At 34.6% G+C, this 19380-nt stretch overlaps 1 protein-coding gene across 2 annotated transcripts in view; it reads left to right on the top strand.

Annotated features, from left to right (window-relative positions):
- Nucleotides 1-15055, top strand: part of LOC135220170 (class E basic helix-loop-helix protein 22-like) — a 29439-nt gene extending 14384 nt beyond the window's left edge. Inside the window, exons 2-4 of one of the 2 annotated variants that reach the window (XM_064257462.1) lie at nucleotides 9493-9589; nucleotides 12408-12619; nucleotides 14024-15055. In XM_064257462.1, coding sequence (XP_064113532.1) covers nucleotides 9493-9589; nucleotides 12408-12619; nucleotides 14024-14133 — 419 coding nt within the window. In that variant the 3' untranslated portion in view covers nucleotides 14134-15055. Of the gene's footprint in view, nucleotides 1-9492; nucleotides 9590-12404; nucleotides 12620-14023 lie in introns of both variants that reach the window. The other variant, XM_064257461.1, reaches the window with a different exon arrangement.
- Nucleotides 15056-19380: the final 4325 nt, after the last annotated feature.

Below are 19380 nucleotides of genomic sequence, written 5' to 3'. Positions count from 1 at the left end.
TAAACAGATAAAATAAACAAATAAAATCTAAATTATCTGGCGATAAATCTATGTTTCCAGGCAAATATACGTATTCACTATTTAAGTTTGTAATTAAACTCGGGAGAAACCTTCTCCCAGAGGCCCGAGGCGAGAATGACCGGTACATTCTAGCCAAAGTCCTCTTACGGGAAAAGGTTCTTTGTGGTGCCTCGCCATTTTTTGTTATGTATCGGAAGCCGTCCTCTGCAAAAGTTATAGGTTCAATTTTGAATATGATGTATATATATATATATATATATATATATATATATATATATATATATATATATATATATATATATACATATATATATGTATGTGCTTGTTACAGTGAGAGAGAAAGAGACAGATAGAGAGAGAGCGAGAGAGAGAGAGGACGAGAGAGAGAGAGAGAGAGGAGAGAGAGGAGAGAGAAAAGAAGCTTAAATAACACTGCTTACTTTACTTCCCAAATGTTCTGATACATAACCGTAAGAGACCACATGTTTCACTCTTAATGACACGCTCAGTACTAGTTTCTATCAATGTATATAGAATCAAGGCCAACAGATTCTGTTGGCCTTGTATAGAATAAGGGTATTATAGTCTCTCTCTCTCTCTCTCTCTCTCTCTCTCTCTCTCTAGCATATATATATATATATATATATATATATATATATATATATATTATATGTGTGTGTGTGTGTGTGTGTGCGCTTGTGTGTGTATAATCTTGTCACCAAGTCCATAGTTGTCATGTACATTTCGTTATCATCAGCAAATGATATCGGCTTCACGATGCCAGAGAACATAAAATCAATCAATCAGTCTGTCGAATGAAAGGGGTCTCTTCATATCCTTGTTTCATGTAGCGCTACCAAGGTAATTTACGTGTAAGAAAGTTTTATTCTTGTAAATTTGAAAATACATATTTCCGTGCAAATAATTTTTAAATTCAGCAAGTACTTGACAAAATCTGTGATCACTTTTAGTATTTGAGAAAAAGAGAGAGAGAGAGAGATAGGTTACTGTACATACACATAATAGGACTTGAGTTAGAAAGATCTCTTTTATTTATGTTAACCATAAATAAAACTATATACAAATTAACTGTAAGGAGGGCACTCATCGTATAAGCAAAACCAATAGCCATATTTAAATGCAAAAAAAAAAAAACGTATTTAAATGCGAAAAAAAAAAAACGAGCAATATTAAAATGCAAAAATAAAAAAAATTAAATGCAAAAGTAACAATATTCAAATTCAAAAGAGTAGCAATATTTCCATGCAAAAAGCATCAATATTTTAGTGAAAAAAGAAACAATATCAACGCAAAAAAGCAGCAACATTTCAATGCAAAAAATAGCAATATGAAAAAGCAAAAGAGTAGTAATATTCAAATGACTCATCGTTGTGTTCGATTCAGACTGAAAAATTAACGCTGCGTGAATATTGAGAGTAGTAAACTTTGATGCGAATGCAGAATAAACTCGATTTTTTATTTCACCTTTGAAGTTCGTGCAATTTAGGCTTGATTGTAAGATGCAGTATGTCGTTGGAATGAGGTCTCTGCTAATTTAGAATTCAATTGATTTATCATTAGTTGGAAATGTCTATGATGACAGAACTTTAGGTATGACGGACGAGTTGTGAACATCTTGACCAGAGAGACAAAATGCTTTGTTTTAGTCAGTTTTATATCAGCAAAGTCCTCGTGGGGGCGTAGTGAAGTCAGTGCACCTCACGCGGCACACTGTAGGTTTGACCAAAATTGTTTGCAGCGTCCCTTCGGCTCCTGGCTGCGCCCTGACCTTCCTTCAGTCTTGCTGTCCAAACCCCTTAATTATGACTTTTGACTTCGTGCAACTGTGAAGCTTTAGACTTCTATCACTTCATCTCCTGTATTTTCTGAATCCCTCTCCCTTTCTGTCCAACCACTCCAACTCCCTCTTTTCGCTGAACGGACCCAAGTCCTACCTACTCAGTGTTTGAGTGACAGCCTAAATGTACTGGGCATAACTATAAGTTTTTATCTTTCTCGTTTTTCTTTTTTTCACGACAGTCTGTGTTTGTGGCTTTATTTCAATGATATGGAAGGGTTTAGATTAAGCGACTCAGTAACACAGAAGGAGATCAAAACAATTCACTTCAAAACAAGAGTTCGAAAAGAAGAAATGTTCAACAGAATTTATTTTCATGCAGTTGTATTTTAGTTGATTCTCGTAGTATGGAGTATCTTAAGGGAATCAGCCCCACTGAAGCATCTCATTTATTTCACGAAGTTAATTAATATAAATGTAACTTAAGGGGTGGGGGCGGTGGGGGAGGGGGGAGGGGAATCAAACATACCTCTAATACCAGGAGCTTCAATAATGATTATTTTAAGTGAGAATGTCGTAACTTATTCATCACTGATGGTATATCAATTCATAGGCTGGTCACAACGACTGAAAAAAATGACTTGAAAATGACTTTGAAAAGCCCAGTTAAGAAAACTAGATACATCTTATTCAACTTTAATAAGATTCGGAACGCCTTTCTACCCTTTATACATTGAAATCTAAGATGGACCCACACTTGGATAAAAACCCATTTCAAGGAGAAATGACTGAGTCAGTGAAAATCTTTTTTTCTCTCAGTTTTAGCAAAGGCCCATCATTCTCGAAAGGAAGAAAGACGTGCGAACGTTCCCATCTCTCCGCTCCTCCTGTGAGACATCCCTTCTGTTATTCTTTATTTTCTGTTGCAATTCATTCAGTCGCGTACCCTTCCGCAATGCAGTTCCGGGACGTAACATCAAGTGACGTCAGAGCTGCGCAGCGAACGGGAGAGCAAACGAAGAGGAGGCAAGATGCGCTCTCGAATGCGTCTTTCCTCTCCTCACCACTCGAGGGAAAACTCTGCGCAACATTTCACAGAACAGAACAGACAATGCGCAGACGTGTTTGGCGTACCTACTGGGTATTCTCCTGGGCATTCTTTCACCATCATAAATAGAGCATATTGCCTGCGCTCGGTGGGAGAAGTGCAGCCAGACCTCAACCGGCCGCCATTTTGCCGCGAGGTGCAAGACGCGTCTATTGATTTTCCTGGAGAGCATCCATCTTGGATGGCGCTGGTGAGACCGGAAGCTTCTTCCTTCCTTCTCCTTATTCCTTTTTCTTCTTCCTCCTTCCTTTTTCCTTCTTCCTTCTTCCTTCTTCCTGCGCCTTCCAGCCTTACCAGGAATCGATGCTCACGACGGATAAATCAGGAAGGGATTTCGATCATTGGGTTTGGCTGAATGACAAAGATTTAAAAGTAGAAAGCAAGTTTTGGAAACGTCTATTATATGTTTCAGTTTATGTAAATATATGTGTTGGATACATACACACTTCCATTAAAGAACTCCGAGTATCTACACAGCACGATGACACTTGTAATAGAGATGTGGTTGCCAAAGACTGCCCTCTTCGTCATTTTTCTTGGAAGACGATTCTCATTACAGCTTACTGTAGAAACTGGCTTTTAGGTACTATACATATACACGCACGCAGACACACACACATATATATACATATATACGTATAAATATAAATATACATATGTATGTATGTATGTATGTATGTAGGTATGCATGTATGTATGTATGTATGTGTATATATATATATATATATATATATATATAATATATATTATATATATATATAGTAAATATGGGCTCCTTTTATTAGATTATATATATATATATATATATATATATATATATATATATATATAAATATAAATAAATATATATATATATATATATATATATATATATATATATATATATATATATATATATATATATATATATATATATATATTATATATATGTGTATATATACATAATCTGTATATAATTAATACGATGATAATATTCGACTTTCACTACACCTCCATACCTTAATTAGCCGAAATTTTCCAATTGTCCTTGAGCTTTAGTTCAAATTGAATTCCATTTTCATCGCATGTCATTGCAAAGATACAGTTCACTTAATATAACAAAGGAAACAGATTTGTTCAAGTTTGTTAAGCCTTTCATTTTCATACACGCATTAAGTGATATAAAAGACGTGCATTTTTAGAAACCATCTTTCTACGTATATTACTGTGCCTATTTGTGAGTTCTGTCACCAAAATAAAAAACTATACTCTGTTTTTTTTTCCCATCTGTCCATCCGCCTGTGGTGTTTTTGGTATGGTAACACTGCGTCCGGGCTTTAAAAAGTTACGGTATGTGGTAAGTTTTAGGTAAATAAAAAGGATAATCTGGGTGTACATTTGCAACAGAAAAGTGTTTTAAATAAATTTACTGTATGTGAAAGTACACCGTTAATATTCGAAATAGGGGTATTATTATTATTGTTGAATGTAAGCTGAATGTAACTATCTCAAGCCCGGGACGTATTGTTACCATACGGAAACACCACAGGCGGATGGACAGTTGGAAAAAAACAGAGTATAGTTAACATTTAGATACTAAAAAAAGAGTGACAAAAATGATACAATTTAGGGAAGATGTATCGAATTGTGAAGGATTTTCAATAAAGCGAGACAATTTGAAGAATCTGGTGGAATTTTAGAAAGATAAAACTAAGAACATTAGTATACGGAAAGCTGTGTCAGAGGAACCGCCACAATCGAGGTTTGCGAGCGGAGAGCAGCAGGCTGTGATGTTATGGTGGGTGTGTGTATTCAGAATTAAATCATATACGGATTATTATCGTGGTTGTAGAAATAAATACTATATGAGTTGCGAGTAAGTGCATCAATTGCAAGCTATAATCAGTTTTAGTATATGACACTTTCAATCTCCACTTTCTTTATGAAATTAGGAATTTTTCAATATCTACAAAAACGATGACTCTGTGAAACTTGTATTCCAGCTATATTAGGAATCTATTTTTAGTCTTTATAACCGAACTGGTTCCAAGGAAAAAGATTCTTATTATAAACTGGAATACAAGTTTTACAGATTCATCGTTTCCCTGCAGATCTCGAGAAATATCTTTACACGGATCCTGAAGACAATTATAATGTTTTGTGTAAATGTCAGAATCTCAGCCCATCGTGGAAATCCCTAAAAATAATTTTGCCATTCATCCTCATTTTCAGTCTGTCGTGAAGGCTGCACTTTTAAGACAATAATGAGGAAGGGAAAAGACCAACGAACTGATATCTGTTTTCCTATTTTCTTCTTGTTGATAAAACCTACTGGTTTACAGACGAACGACTTTCGAAATATTCATTTCAGTCACGACGGTTCTGGATATCATCTTGAGCGTTCCTTGTCTTTTCGCTTTATGTCAACTGAAATGTGATTGGTCATCAAGTTTTTATCAGTAATTTATAATAAAAACAAACACACACACACACACACACACATATATATATATATATATATATATTATATATATATATATATATATATATATATATATTATATTTTAGTATATCCTTAAATCCACTGTACTTTCGTGGTATATTCTACATTTTCAAGTTCACACTGAAGATAATAGATGCTGTTGTTTGAGATTAAGCCGGCCTTGTGCCAGTACGGGCTCTTGCTCGTAGGGCAGCCCGTATATAGAAGTTGACAGACCTTTATATACGAAACCAGAAAGAGGGGGCGGGGTTACAATTTGTTATTCTGGGTGGAGTGCTCTTTAAGCAAAAGAGATAAGGAGAAAGGATCAAGGTATAATCCAGAATGGAGATTTAAATTCCTTGTTGACGTGGCTTCAATAAAAATGGACCCCACAGATTCCTTTTTCAGTGAAGGTCACTGATAAAAGAATCTGTTGAGGTTCATTTTATCGAAGCCACGTCAACAAGGAATTTAAATCTCCATCCTGGATTATACCTTGAACCCCTCTCCTGATCATCTCTTTTTGCTTAAAGCTTTAAAGGCTCCACCCAGAATAACAAATTGTAACCCCGCCCCCCCTTTCTGTTTTTGTATATAAAGGTCTGTCAACTTCTATTATATTCAGTGTGAACTTGAAAATATGGAATCTACTACAAAAGGACTTGTTCTAGATCCCTGTTTCATTTACCTTTCTACCGTGAATTTAAGGTTATTTTCAAGTATGTGTTCTTTCGTGCTATACATAGGATATATATATATATATTATATATATATATATATATATATATATATAGATATCTATATATATATATATATATATATAATAGATATCTGTATATATATATATATATATATATATATATATATATATATATGTGTGTGTGTGTGTATATATTATATATCTATATATATATATATATATATATATATATATATATCTATATCTATATCTATATATATATATATATATATATACATACTATATATATATAGTATATATATATATATACAGATATATCTATATATATATATATATAGATATATCTATATATATATATATATATATATATATATATATATATATATATATATATATATGCTTAAAAAATCACAGTAGATGCACGTGACTTCATTAAATAAGCGAATACCACAGGAAAATGATAGGCAGAAACCACACGCAACTTCTACGCCTTTTCTGTGAATTTTCCGAGCCTTGTTCTATTCGTGACATCTTTCTGTAATGCTCTTATCATCGCTCACAAACTGAAACTTCGACTTAACTTTCTACGGAAGTGTATGAACGAGCAAGTGATGCCCAAGTCGATTTTACCAGTGAGAATTCTTCGTCTAGCAGAGCAACCTTTCGACGAGTTTCAACGAATCATACTTCAGAAACACATCGACATCACAAAAGTGGAAGTAGATGATGCGTTTCGTACCCTTGGAAGCAGACGGTATGGCTTTAATCAGACTGCTCCTGTGGATTGGAAGAATAGCCTGCTGGATTATTGCTACGGGAAATTGAGGAAGTGCAGCAACCGTCTTGAAAAGAAGCATCAATTCAAGCTGAAGAATCTTATTGCTGAAAGCGACTGGACTAAGCATGCCAACCTGGACTTCATGATTAATCTATCAGACAAACCAGTGGATAGTAGTGCTACGACAGCGGCTTTGGGATATGGGTTAAGCTTTGGTGTGTCTAACGGTAAACTGGACTGCGTCATTTCAAAATCCTTTTGTTATTTGGACAAATTTAATCATAATCTGTGCCCTGAGGATATCAATATTTGTAAAGGTATTGTGTATGGTGCTATGAGTAAGCCTTCTCCCCCTGATGTACCTGTAAGATTTCTCCAGGCTTATAAGAAAATTAAAGAAGACGAAACAGTAAAAGTGACAAAGGCACATAAGTCTAATGCGGTGGTAATAATGAATAAAAGTGACTATGTAAATAAAATGATGCATTGCTAAATGATACTGATACTTACACGAAACTAAGGTCTGATCCTACACAGACAGTGAACTCCTATTTTAATAAACAAATTAAATCCATTCTAAAATGCTTGGACCATTTAATTAAACAGTTTACCCCGCAATGCGCCTCCCTACCTTATGCGTATGGTTTAGTCAAGACACAAAATCAATAACCCTATCAGACCAAACATTAGTTCAGTGGGCACAATTACGAATAATTTATCTAAATGGCTCGTAAAAATTCTTACACCTTTGGTAGGAAACATTTCTAATACGAATGTAAAAAATAATGTTGATTTTATAAACAAATTGAATAGTTTAAATTTGAATTTTGATTTTGATACGGTTAGTTTTAATGATGTCTCTTTATTTACAAAAGTGCCTGTAGATGATTTACTTGAATTTTTGGAAGATGAATTAGAAAGTCATGATATTCCCTTAACTGTAGCAAACCTCATTAGTCTCATAAGGTTAAGCATCAAAGATAGTAAATTTTGTTTTATTGGGGGATTTTTTTGTACCAAAGTTTGGCATGGCTGTGGGTAATCCCTTATCTCCTGTCCTTAGCAATATTTACATAGAATTTTTTGAGACAAAACTCTTACCAAGAATTTTGCCCCAAAAAGTTATATGGTTTAGGTATGTGGATGATATTTTCTGTATTTGGCCAGTTCACAAAAATCTCCAGGAATTCCTTAATAATCTCAATAATTTAGTCCCTTCTATAAAATTTACCTTGGAGGAATAAAGAAATTGTAATTTGAATTTTCTTGATGTAACTGTCCATAGAAATGACAGAACTTTCACCTTTTCAGTCTTTCGGAAATCAACTAACATTGCCTCTTGTTCATTACTACTCCAATCACCATACCATCAAAATGTTAAATTCTCTATTTTTTCTGGGATGTTTCTAAGGGCTTTACGTGTCTGTAGCCCGCAGTTTATTGACGCTGAGATTAAAATTATTTATGATATTACCCTGAAACTTAAATACCCAAGGACTATTGTAGATGTGGTATGGAAAAGAGCTAGAAAAACATTTTATTTATATAATTACAAACTTGCATTTAGTAAGCATAACATTTTAGAATTACCCTATGATGAAAGGTTTTTAGGAATTCCTAGAATTTTAAAGCTTTATAACATAAAAGTTGTTTTCAGTAATATTTATATCCAGAGTTTAGAAAAAAAATTCTCCTAAAGAACTTCCAGACTGCATATATGAAATTCCTTGCAAAAAGTGTGATGAAGTCTATTACGGACAGACCGATAAATCTCTTTCACAACGTCTCAAACAGCACCAATATTCTGTGAGAACTGTGAAAATATCGAATGCATTATTCGTACATATGAGAGATTTAGATCATCCTATTAACTGGAGTCAAGCAAGAGCCTTAATCCCATGTAATGACACAGTTAAAAGGAACATCATTGAATCTTTTTTTCATCAAGTCAAATCCTGGAAATGTTCCAAATAAAAAATTTGTAGATAAATATAAAACAAAATTAATATATTCAGTTTTTGCATGTAGTTTCTGTTAGGGATGTTTAAGTTTGTGACCGTGTGATATGCGATAATCCTGGATTATCTCTTTAATTTTTACCCTTTTGACAATTAACCATCTGGTATTCTTGATCTTGTTGTTTACCTGATAACTTTCTTTCCAGTTGTATTTCAGTCGTTCCTTGACAATGTCTTAGTAAGGACGAAAGCGCTTGGATTTCTGCCTATCGTTTTCCTGTGGTGGATTCGCATATATATATATATATGTATATATATATATATATATATATATAAACACACACATATATATATATATATTATATATATCTAAACACACACAAAAAAACACACCCACACACATTATATATATATATATATATATATATATATATAATATATATATATGTATATATATATATATATATATATATATATATAGACAAATGATAATGTGAGTATAATTAGAAATCTATATTTTTTTATTCATGTTAACGGTTTCAGGAGGAGAATCGAGGAGGCTCGATAAGCTCACGTTTGTATATATATTTCTAATATATATCCACATAACCACCACTGGATTTCTTCACAAATAAAAACCATCTAAAATGCTCTTATTCTTGCAGGAGGCGAGGAGGGAGAGGAAGAATATTACCCGACAGGATCTCCCTACAGGGTACAGCGCCATGCCGCTAACATAAGGGAAAGGAAAAGGATGCTCAGGTGAGTCTTTTGACTAATGGCATTCTTCTTACCTGGGCTCAATGACAGGAAAGGTTTAGCTATCTTCAATTTTATTAAACGCCGTTGTGCCAATATTTGTTTTTCATATTTTTTTTTGTCATCAATAACAAGCAGATGCTCTTGGTTATGCTATAATAGTAATAATAACATGAGGGAGTGATAGAAAACGACCAGGTAAAGCTCCTCTGGGACTATGGTATCAGAACAGAGAGGGTAAACATGCCAGTAGACCAGACGTGACGTTGATTGACAAAGTCAAGAAGAGCGTATCACTCATTGATGTCGCAGTACCATGGGACACCAGAGTAGAGGAGAAAGAGAAAAGATTCATAAGTATCAAGACCTGGAAATAGAAATAAGAAGGGCAGAGGATATGCCAGTGGAAATTGTACCCATAATTATAGGAACACTAGGCACGATCCCAAGATCCCTGAAAAGGAACCTGGAAAAACTAGATGCTGAAGTAGCTCCAGGACTCATGCAGAAGAGTGTGCTACTAGAAACAGCGCACATAGTGAGAAAAGTGATGGACTCCTAAGGTGGCAGTGAACCCGGAACCCCACACAATAAAAACCACCCAGCCGAATAGGATGACTGTGATAGACAAAAAAAAAAGAAAAGAAAAAAAAGACAATAATAATAATAATATAGGTAATAATAATAGTATAATTTAGTAGGAAAGATGTACCTTTAGTTTATTGAACTCGTCGTGCATTTCAGTTATCGACATTTTGCAGATTCACTTTGTTTTGATATAATAATAATAATAATAATAATAATAATAATAATAATAATAATAATAATAATAATAATAATAATAATAATAATACAGGAAAGCTTCTCGTATACGCGTTTTATTAAAACTCTTCATCAGAAGAGTTTAATTTAAAGGAAATTTTCTGCTTTTTTTCTAACAATTACTAAAAATTATAGAAAACATAAACTCTGCTGAAGCAATAACAACAATAATAATAATAACAATAAAGTTTCTCCAGTTTTACAATAATAACTAAAAACTACTAGAAAATGAAGCACTGCTGATACAACCGTAATAATAACTAATAATAATAATAATAATAATAATAATAATAATAATAATAATAAAATAATAATAATAATAATAATGTTCTAAAGGGTCCACAATAATACAAAGTGTAAAAAGTCCGTGTATAATTTTGAAGACTTTACAGAAAGCTTCAACGACTCTTGTTTTTTAAATTTACCTCTGTACTTGCTGTAACTTATTGTTCATTTGGACTGAAGATGAACCCAGGGAAGGGTTCGAAAGCTTTCTGTAAAGTCTTCAAAATTATACACGGACTTGTTACACTTTGTATTATTGTGGACCCTTTAGAACATTATATATACTCTCGTGATAGAGAGTTTTTCCCTACTACTACTACTATACTACTACTACTACTACTACTACTACTACTACTACTACTACTAATAATAATAATAATAATAATAATAATAATAACAATAATAATGTTCGTAAACCAGCCCCAACCCTGGTCAATAAAGAAACCCAGGAAGCATTTTCGTGGAGAGAGAGATTGATCACTTGAAACCATGATGTACCTCGAACCGTGCTTGTCCCTGAAAAGTCTGTTGCTTTGGGGGGGTATCGGTGTGGAGCTTCAAATTATGTATTTTCAAATTCCTGCTGTATTACCTCGATTTGGGCTTGATTTAGAAAAGTTCACTGGTGGCCACAGCAAGGAAAATCGTATTAAAGTTAAAGACTTATATCAGTGGCGTCAATACGGTGGGGTGTTTGCAGGTGGGACCCTGGTCCCCAAGTCAGATGCTTGCCACACCCCCACTGGGGTACCCCCGTTGAAATTCCCTTGTAGCTAATCTTTAACCCTTTGATGGCCAAAAATTGAAAATTGAGCTCTATAATTTCTAATACAGGTTTACGTATTATTAATATCCTTATTTTCATTCTTCACATACATCTATACTTTCGAGAACCCTGTTCTTTGGACCATCAAAAAATAACTTGCTCAATAATCTTGGCTCCACCGAGGCACCTCCACTGATGGAATGGCAGATACGCCACTGACTTACATTTGAGAGAGAGAGAGAGAGAGAGAGAGAGAGAGAGAGAGAGAGAGAGAGACCATGTATTGGCAAGGTTCTTGCTGTAATCACCCACTGAGTTTCACAGATTTCGGGTCCGCTTGACTTACAATCCACTGTAGTGTGTAGGGTGTTTCTGAAACAAATATGTCTATAAGCATGTGAGCTCGCTCTCAGTTCTCCCTCTTTTATCCGTATTCGGACGTGGGACAATTATAGTTAATCGTATGTTTACTCTTTTACGGTACCCAATGAATTCAACTTTTAGCCATAAATAAATCTTCAAGAAGACAGTGCAGAATTACTTACATATTGACAGACCCCAACTGGGACATGAAGTCGAGGCAGTCTTTAAAGATAATTTTGCGAATCTTTGAAAATAGTTCAAAATGTAACTCTAGTCAGATTTGTGCAGCTTAACTCATAGCCATGGATTGAATCATTATGATACACTACTTACCAAGCGTAACAATAGTCATCAAGAGTAATAGAAGTCATAAAAAGTAGTAATGGTACTTATCGAAAGAATAATAGTTATCAAAAATTAGAATAATCATTAAGAGTAACAATAGTCATTAAAAGTGACAATAGTCATCGAGACTAACAATAGACATCAAGAGTAATAATAGTCACCAAGAGTCCATCTCCATAGCGAAGCATCTGGTGACCAAATACGTATTTAGATTGCTCTTCTCTTCTCCCTCCCCAGCAGTATAAACTCAGCTTTTGAAGAACTGCGCACGCACGTCCCCACCTTCCCCTACGAGAAGCGACTGAGCAAGATCGATACCCTCCGCCTGGCCATCGCCTACATCGCCCTTCTGCGGGAACTCCTGACGACGGAGTTTGATCCCATCAGCCACATCGAGAAGGGACTTCGAGGGGAACTGCCGTCGGATCAGTGTCACATCTGGAATACGAGTGGTGGGTCTCCCCCCACACTTCTTTTTTTCTGTTTCATGTTTTCCCTCAATTTTTAGTTAAACGGATCATCATAATCTTTTCATTTAATTGACTTAACACTTTCGTATGTACAGAATTCATGGATATTATATTCATTTTTAATCCTTTTCTTTTGGATTTTTTTTAGAAGAATTGCTTTATCCTCTTGATACAAGTGAACCTAAAGTATTGTATAGCAATTGGGTAACGTTGTCAGTTGCCTCTTTTGATGTAAAAGAGAAGTCAATATTGCTTTTCAGTAATAATTTTTGGTCAATTTTATCCATAGAAGCAAATTCCTTTCAGTAGATCTTAGTTTGGTCGTCATGTTTTCATTCTGAGATCTTATCCAGCAGCTCTAAGCATTGTTTACTGGCGATTTGCTTTTCTTAATGACCAAAGATAATTATGCATCTTATCTTTATCTTTACCAGTTTTTATACCTTCGGCATTAGCAAAGGGTATATTAGCGTCCATTCGGCAACCTAGGTGCCCCTTTTGGCCCGTTTCTTAACCTCCATTCCCGCTTCCCTTCTTCAGTCTTGCTGTCTAACATCTCTAACTTTTACTGCTCAGTGGAACTGTTGGGTTCTCCAGTTCCACAGTCAGATCCTTGTGCTTCCTCTCCTCCAAGTTCTGGATCTCTTTGTCTTGCTGTCCAACCGCTCCAACTCCCTCTTTTCTCTGACTTGAGATAGGGCTGAATGGCCGGAAATGGCCCAGCGCTTAATTGGCTTGGCAGCCTAAATGGCATAAATCAACCAATCATCAAGTGATTTAACCCATAACATAGACGTGTATTCCATGTCATTTTCTAATAGTCAGTCACATCTCTGTAGACCTGCTCATTATCATTAGGTATATTTAGAGAAACTCTGAAAATCTCAAAGTCTTTCTAACAGTCAATCACATCTCATCTTTAGATCTGCTACTCGTCATGATTTATATTTAAAGAAAATCTGATTATCGAAAGATCCTTCTAACAGCCAATCACCTCTCTGTAGAGGTACTGGTACTATTTAGTTATTTTTATTGAGATAAAATCTAAAAGTATCTTTTCTAACTGTCAATTACATCTCCTCTGTAGACCTGCTAATTATCATTAATTATATCAAGAAACAAATCTGAAAATCTCAAACTCTTTTTAACGGTCAATCCCATCTCCTCTGTAGAGCTCCTAATTTCATAATCATTTTCATTCAGGAAATCTGTAGTCAATCTGAAACCTCGCTCCAGCATTTCATTTTCTAACAGGAAATAACATATCCTCTGTAGGCCTACCAATTAGGTATCATTCTTTATTCAGAGAAAACCTGTAATCTAAGAGTCCACTCTCGCTTATTAATGAATTAATGAATGCTTTCCTTCCTTCACCCAACTCTGCAGATTTAACAGCCAGATTATCTTGGATCAACTGGGAGAATTTGGGCGTCAGCCCGAATCGGAGATCGATGTTCTCTTCGCTGTCCCTCACATCCGATGCTCTCAATAACTGATCTCAGTGATGATCAGAATAAAAGAAAAAAAAAAAAAAGATCAGACGAGGAACGTGGAACATGTAACGAGGAACGTGAAGGTTTGTACAGGGAATATGCACAATGAACGTACGATGGACAGTCTTTCTCGAAGCTGAAATAGATGATGACTTACCTTCAGCAAACTTTGGATAAGTCGTCGTTCTTTTGGATACGCGACTGTTGAATACTACATGCAAGTCGTGCCAATCAGCATACATGACGATTTGAATGCGCGGCGGTCGTGAAAATGAACGTACACGACACGAATGCACGTGAAAAAAAAAATGTCCAAAAAGTAAAGTGAAAATGGAAATGTGGTGTATTTTATCAAACTTAAGGATGCAATGTTTTTGGCAAGAATGGGTCATGTTACCAAAGGTAAGTGTGATTTAGGAATGTGCTGTTCGGAATTATGATGTTCAAGTAGTTATATTTTTATTCCCGTGTCTGTCTGAAATTCTAGAGTTTTCGGGTCAATCATTTTCAAGAACCGAGAATCTCATAGGTCTTACGAGAGCCTTAAATTTGACTCCAGTCGTGTTCAGCTGCTCTTTCCAAACCTTTTGTTTATTTTACTTCCATTTGCTGTTCGTGATTGTTAATTCGCAGTTTGGATCGGTGTTCTGATAAGTGAAAAAGAAAGTGCAGATTCATTTCTCATGCTTTTACATATCCAGCATCAACATGGGATTACTATGATTGTGGATGCACTAGAATTAAATTCATAATATCATCTTTAATTAGTTTTTGGTTTTTTTCACTGGTTCAGAAAGTGGCATTTGAGCGCTATGAGAATATTTCGGAAAGTGGTTCAGATTATAAATTTAACTCCCTTAGATAGCTCAGTGAAGATCACACAGTGCATAAGGTGATAAGTTTTAACAATGAAAAATAAACAGGATTTACATATAACTAATATATATATATATATATATATATATAATATATTATATGTATATAAATAAATATATATATATATATAATATATATATATATATATATATATATTATATATATATATATATTATATACTAATATAACTTTTCACTTTAGATCCATTTTTGGTCATCCTTGGGAAGCAAAAACAAAATGTTCGTTAAATTGAGCTAATGAATAACTTTTTCTATTTATTTATAACTTTATATACCGAAGAAAAGCTGAACCTGTTTAGAAAAATATCTCGCAAAACTGATAAGATGATAATTTACTGGAAAATCTTATGAGAAAGCAAAGAATTTTCACACATTTTTATGGAGATAGAACTCCGTCTTAACATCAAAGTTTTCCTTGATATATAATCAAGCAAGAATGCTCGTATTTACTTATGTATCATTAGACGTTGAATCAGAAGCATCTAGTTCAGTTACGGCTTTAATAATGACAATGCACACTTTACAAAAAATGGGAAACCTCCTGAAATTGACAGTAAGCTGTCAATAATTGGTCAAAGTTCATTTTATATCAAAATTATATTGCAATTATTCTCAATATAAAACTTTAGTTTATTGAAAAAAGGATTCGGAATTCTAATAAGGCCCTTTTTTCTCATTTCGTGAGGTAAAAAAATAACCTTAATTGGTCTGAATGATTAAATTGAATTTTGGGATAGATTTTCTCAGGATAATTGACTTGAATGTTAAGGCTAGTTCTCACGCAACACAAATGACTGATTTCAGAAGGAAATAACTTACAGTAATATCAAATTGTGTAAGTTTACTTAATGCCATGTACTATAGAATCAGATAAAAAGTTAAAGTCGTTCTGGGCCTCTGCGAGGTTCTAGGCAGAAGCTGATCTCCCATTTCTTTGCCCAAGGCCAGTGGGGAACAGGTTTCAATGCCTAAGAGACGTGGCTAGTGTGCCCCCCAGCTCCAACCATCTGTCTGGTACCTATTCTCCTGCTCACCCACGGGTTTTTCAGAACACTAGGTTGCCGGGCCACCGGTTTCATGCTCTGGCACCATCTCCCAGCCACCAGTGAGCGGCGGGATTTGACCGCGGTCGTCTAGACTGGTAGGTAGGTAGCCGAGGCCTTACCACTGCGCCACCACGGCTTATTACAAAGCCATTGATTAACATTACATTCATATGATCAGTTAATCATATGAATGTATGTCATGAGACAGACAGATATTCTGGATAACATAAAGAGAGAAAAGGCTCTATGATTTCAATCTATAAAGGTTTATTACTTACTGGAACCATAGATGATGTCCGTGACGTCATCATAAGTCCCTAGAATAGTCAGCACAGCTAATTCATTGGTGCCAAAGAGTAGTCTTAAGTTTCCTCTGGCTATCTTATACGTCTCTATATCTACCTTCGTCTTGTGATATTATAAGTACTCTAGTCATCTTATTATCGTAATTATATATATTTTCTTGTTATTGTATCGAATAAACTTGTGTTACGAGGTTGTCGTCCTTCATATCCTTAGTTTTATCCTTAGGGTGGTGTGTAAGCTAGCAATTGTCGTTAGTATTCTGGTAAACAGACACGAAGTAGTTGCTAGACAAGACATCTGATTGGCTGGATCTACTTAGGGGTGACAGACACCACTGCAAAGGTTGTATGAATTTTATTTAACATCGTTTTTCTCTGCATTTATCTTATTTCTTATTTTTCTTAACCCTTAAAACGCTCCAGCTGACCAGATAATGCCATTTACAATGTAAGAGTTTGTGATGTCGTGGATTTTCAGATTGAATATATATATAGATATATATATATATATATCTATATATATATATATATATATCGTATATATAGTATATATATATATATATATATGAGTGTGTGTGCATGTGTGCGTGTGTCCGGTGCGTTGCTATCGACTAGCAGCATAGCCCTCCAGTGTTAAGTTACATTACACATGGACTTAACGCAGGAGCTATGATGCTAGGCACACACACACACACACATTTATATATATATATATATATATATATATATATATGTATATAATATATATATATATATATATATATATATATATATGTGTGTGTGTGTGTGTGTGTGTGTGTGTGTGCAAAGGTTAGCATTTTAGTGCTATGCTTGCTGCGTTCGTTGGTTGTGTACACAGTTTCCAAATGATTTTATATCAGGTTACTGATGCTTTACTTCTATAATTCACTAAGGAGTAAAGACTTAAATCAAGTTTTGTATACCGTATCGTAAGTTGAGCAGCAATGTAAAGGAGAGCGCCTTTGTAACTTGAAAGTGTCCTCAGAGTTAATGATCTAATCTTACAAGAGTGAAATTGTCTCTCCTTAGCGTCCCTTCAAATTTAAAATATTATTAGGTCTTGTAAAAATAGCAAAACGTAAGTATAAGCTATTAAAAAATCTACTGTATTTTATACATAGATCTAAAAGAAGCCACTGTGGGAGGCCCATGGAGTGAAAACATATTGAAAAGACTCCAAAATTTAAGGACAATTTACCTAAGTCGCTCTGCAATACTCTGTCTGCACATATTTGCAGACATGACGGCAAGCAGTTACCTACTACACGGCAAACGCACACACACACACACACACATTATTTTATTCAGCGGAAACAGCAGCAATGTGTGCTCTAGTTCAGTCGCTGTTGCGTCTTGCCTGCTGCGTCGACGACAAAAACAACTCGCTAAATTTGACGAGTTTATCCAAACACGACCCCGAGTCACAACACGGCCTTTGAAGCGAGATGGAAGACCCCACTCACCAACGCTCTCAGATTTTGCGGGCCGGCTCCTCTGTTGAAGCAGAGACCCCGGGGATATTTGTGTCACCAAAGGAATATATATATATATATATATATATATATATATATATATAATATATATATATATATATATATTATATATATATGTATATGTGTGTGTGTGTGTGTGTATTTAGAGATCTACGTGTCGCTTTAGATGTTGTTCATTTTCGTTACAAGTTGAGTATGGTGGGGACTATTTAGAGATGGGCTTGAAGAATGGCCAAAACAACATTGCTCTGTGACACTCACGTGTTCCAGATTTTGGCTTCTATTTGTTCGGATAAAGCTGTCACTTATTTAGCCATTTTATTATTCATTCATTTATTAACTTGTTTATCATATTCACTGTTTTTATTTACCTGTTTAATTCGTGCATTTATTTACTTACTTATATTTACTTATTTATCTATTTATTTATACCGTTATTTATTTACTCAGTTAACATATCTATTTATTTTTTATCTTTTTATTTATTCATCCGCTTGGCGGCTTAAACTTAGTTATTATATTTACTTATTAATCTATCTACTAATTATTCATTCATTTAATTACTTACTTAGTTATCATATTTACTTATATTTTTGTCTACTTATTTTTCCATTCATTTGTTAATTATTATTAGTTTATCAATTTAACTTATATTTTAATCTACGTTATTCCCATTCAATTTATTCACTGCTTAGTTATCACATTTACTTATTCATAATCCTCTTTCATAAATTGAAGAGACTGTAAAACGATCGGGACAATTCGATAAAATTGTGATGATGGAATAAGAGAAATTGACAGTTGGTGATGAATGACTCACGACAGACGTCTCATTTATGAGGAGAACTACAAATTACAATAATAAATGAATGATGACTCATACTCGTTTTGATTGAGCTTTCGAAACACTTACTATAAAAGTAGTCTATTATTATTTCATCACTATATTAAATACCGAATGATTCACGTGGACACCGGTGAATTACTTGGTCCCCGTTACTGGGTTAAAGAGATATCGATGTCTGCCCGTCCGTCCGTACTTTTTATTTTCTTTGAAAGAAAAGAAAACAATTGTCTGGCTTTGTCTACCGTCCTTCCGCACTTTAGTCTGTCCGGCCGCAGATCTCAAAGACTATTGAGGCTGGAGGGCTGGAAATTGGTATTTTAATCATCCACATTCCACTCATCAATTATATACCAAATTGCAACCCTCTAACTTCAGTAGTTTTCATTTTATTTAATGCTAAAGTTAGCCATGGACTGTGCATCTGGCAGCGCTTTCCAGAGACATGGGACGCACCCTCACTCTACCGTATCTGGCGGGGAGCTGAAACGCTACCGATCATCATAGCTGGTGGTTTTAAACAGCATTATATGTTTTATATAAAACTCCATTGCGCCGAAGCATTATTTGACTTGCTTCTGTCCGCAATTTTTCTGTCCACCTTCAGAGCTAAAAAAATGACAGGCTTGAGGGATAAAAATGGGC

The sequence above is a fragment of the Macrobrachium nipponense genome, chromosome 1, assembly GCF_015104395.2.
Source record: "Macrobrachium nipponense isolate FS-2020 chromosome 1, ASM1510439v2, whole genome shotgun sequence".
Classification (NCBI taxonomy): Eukaryota; Metazoa; Arthropoda; class Malacostraca; order Decapoda; family Palaemonidae; genus Macrobrachium; species Macrobrachium nipponense.
This window is presented reverse-complemented; position numbering and strand designations above follow the sequence as displayed.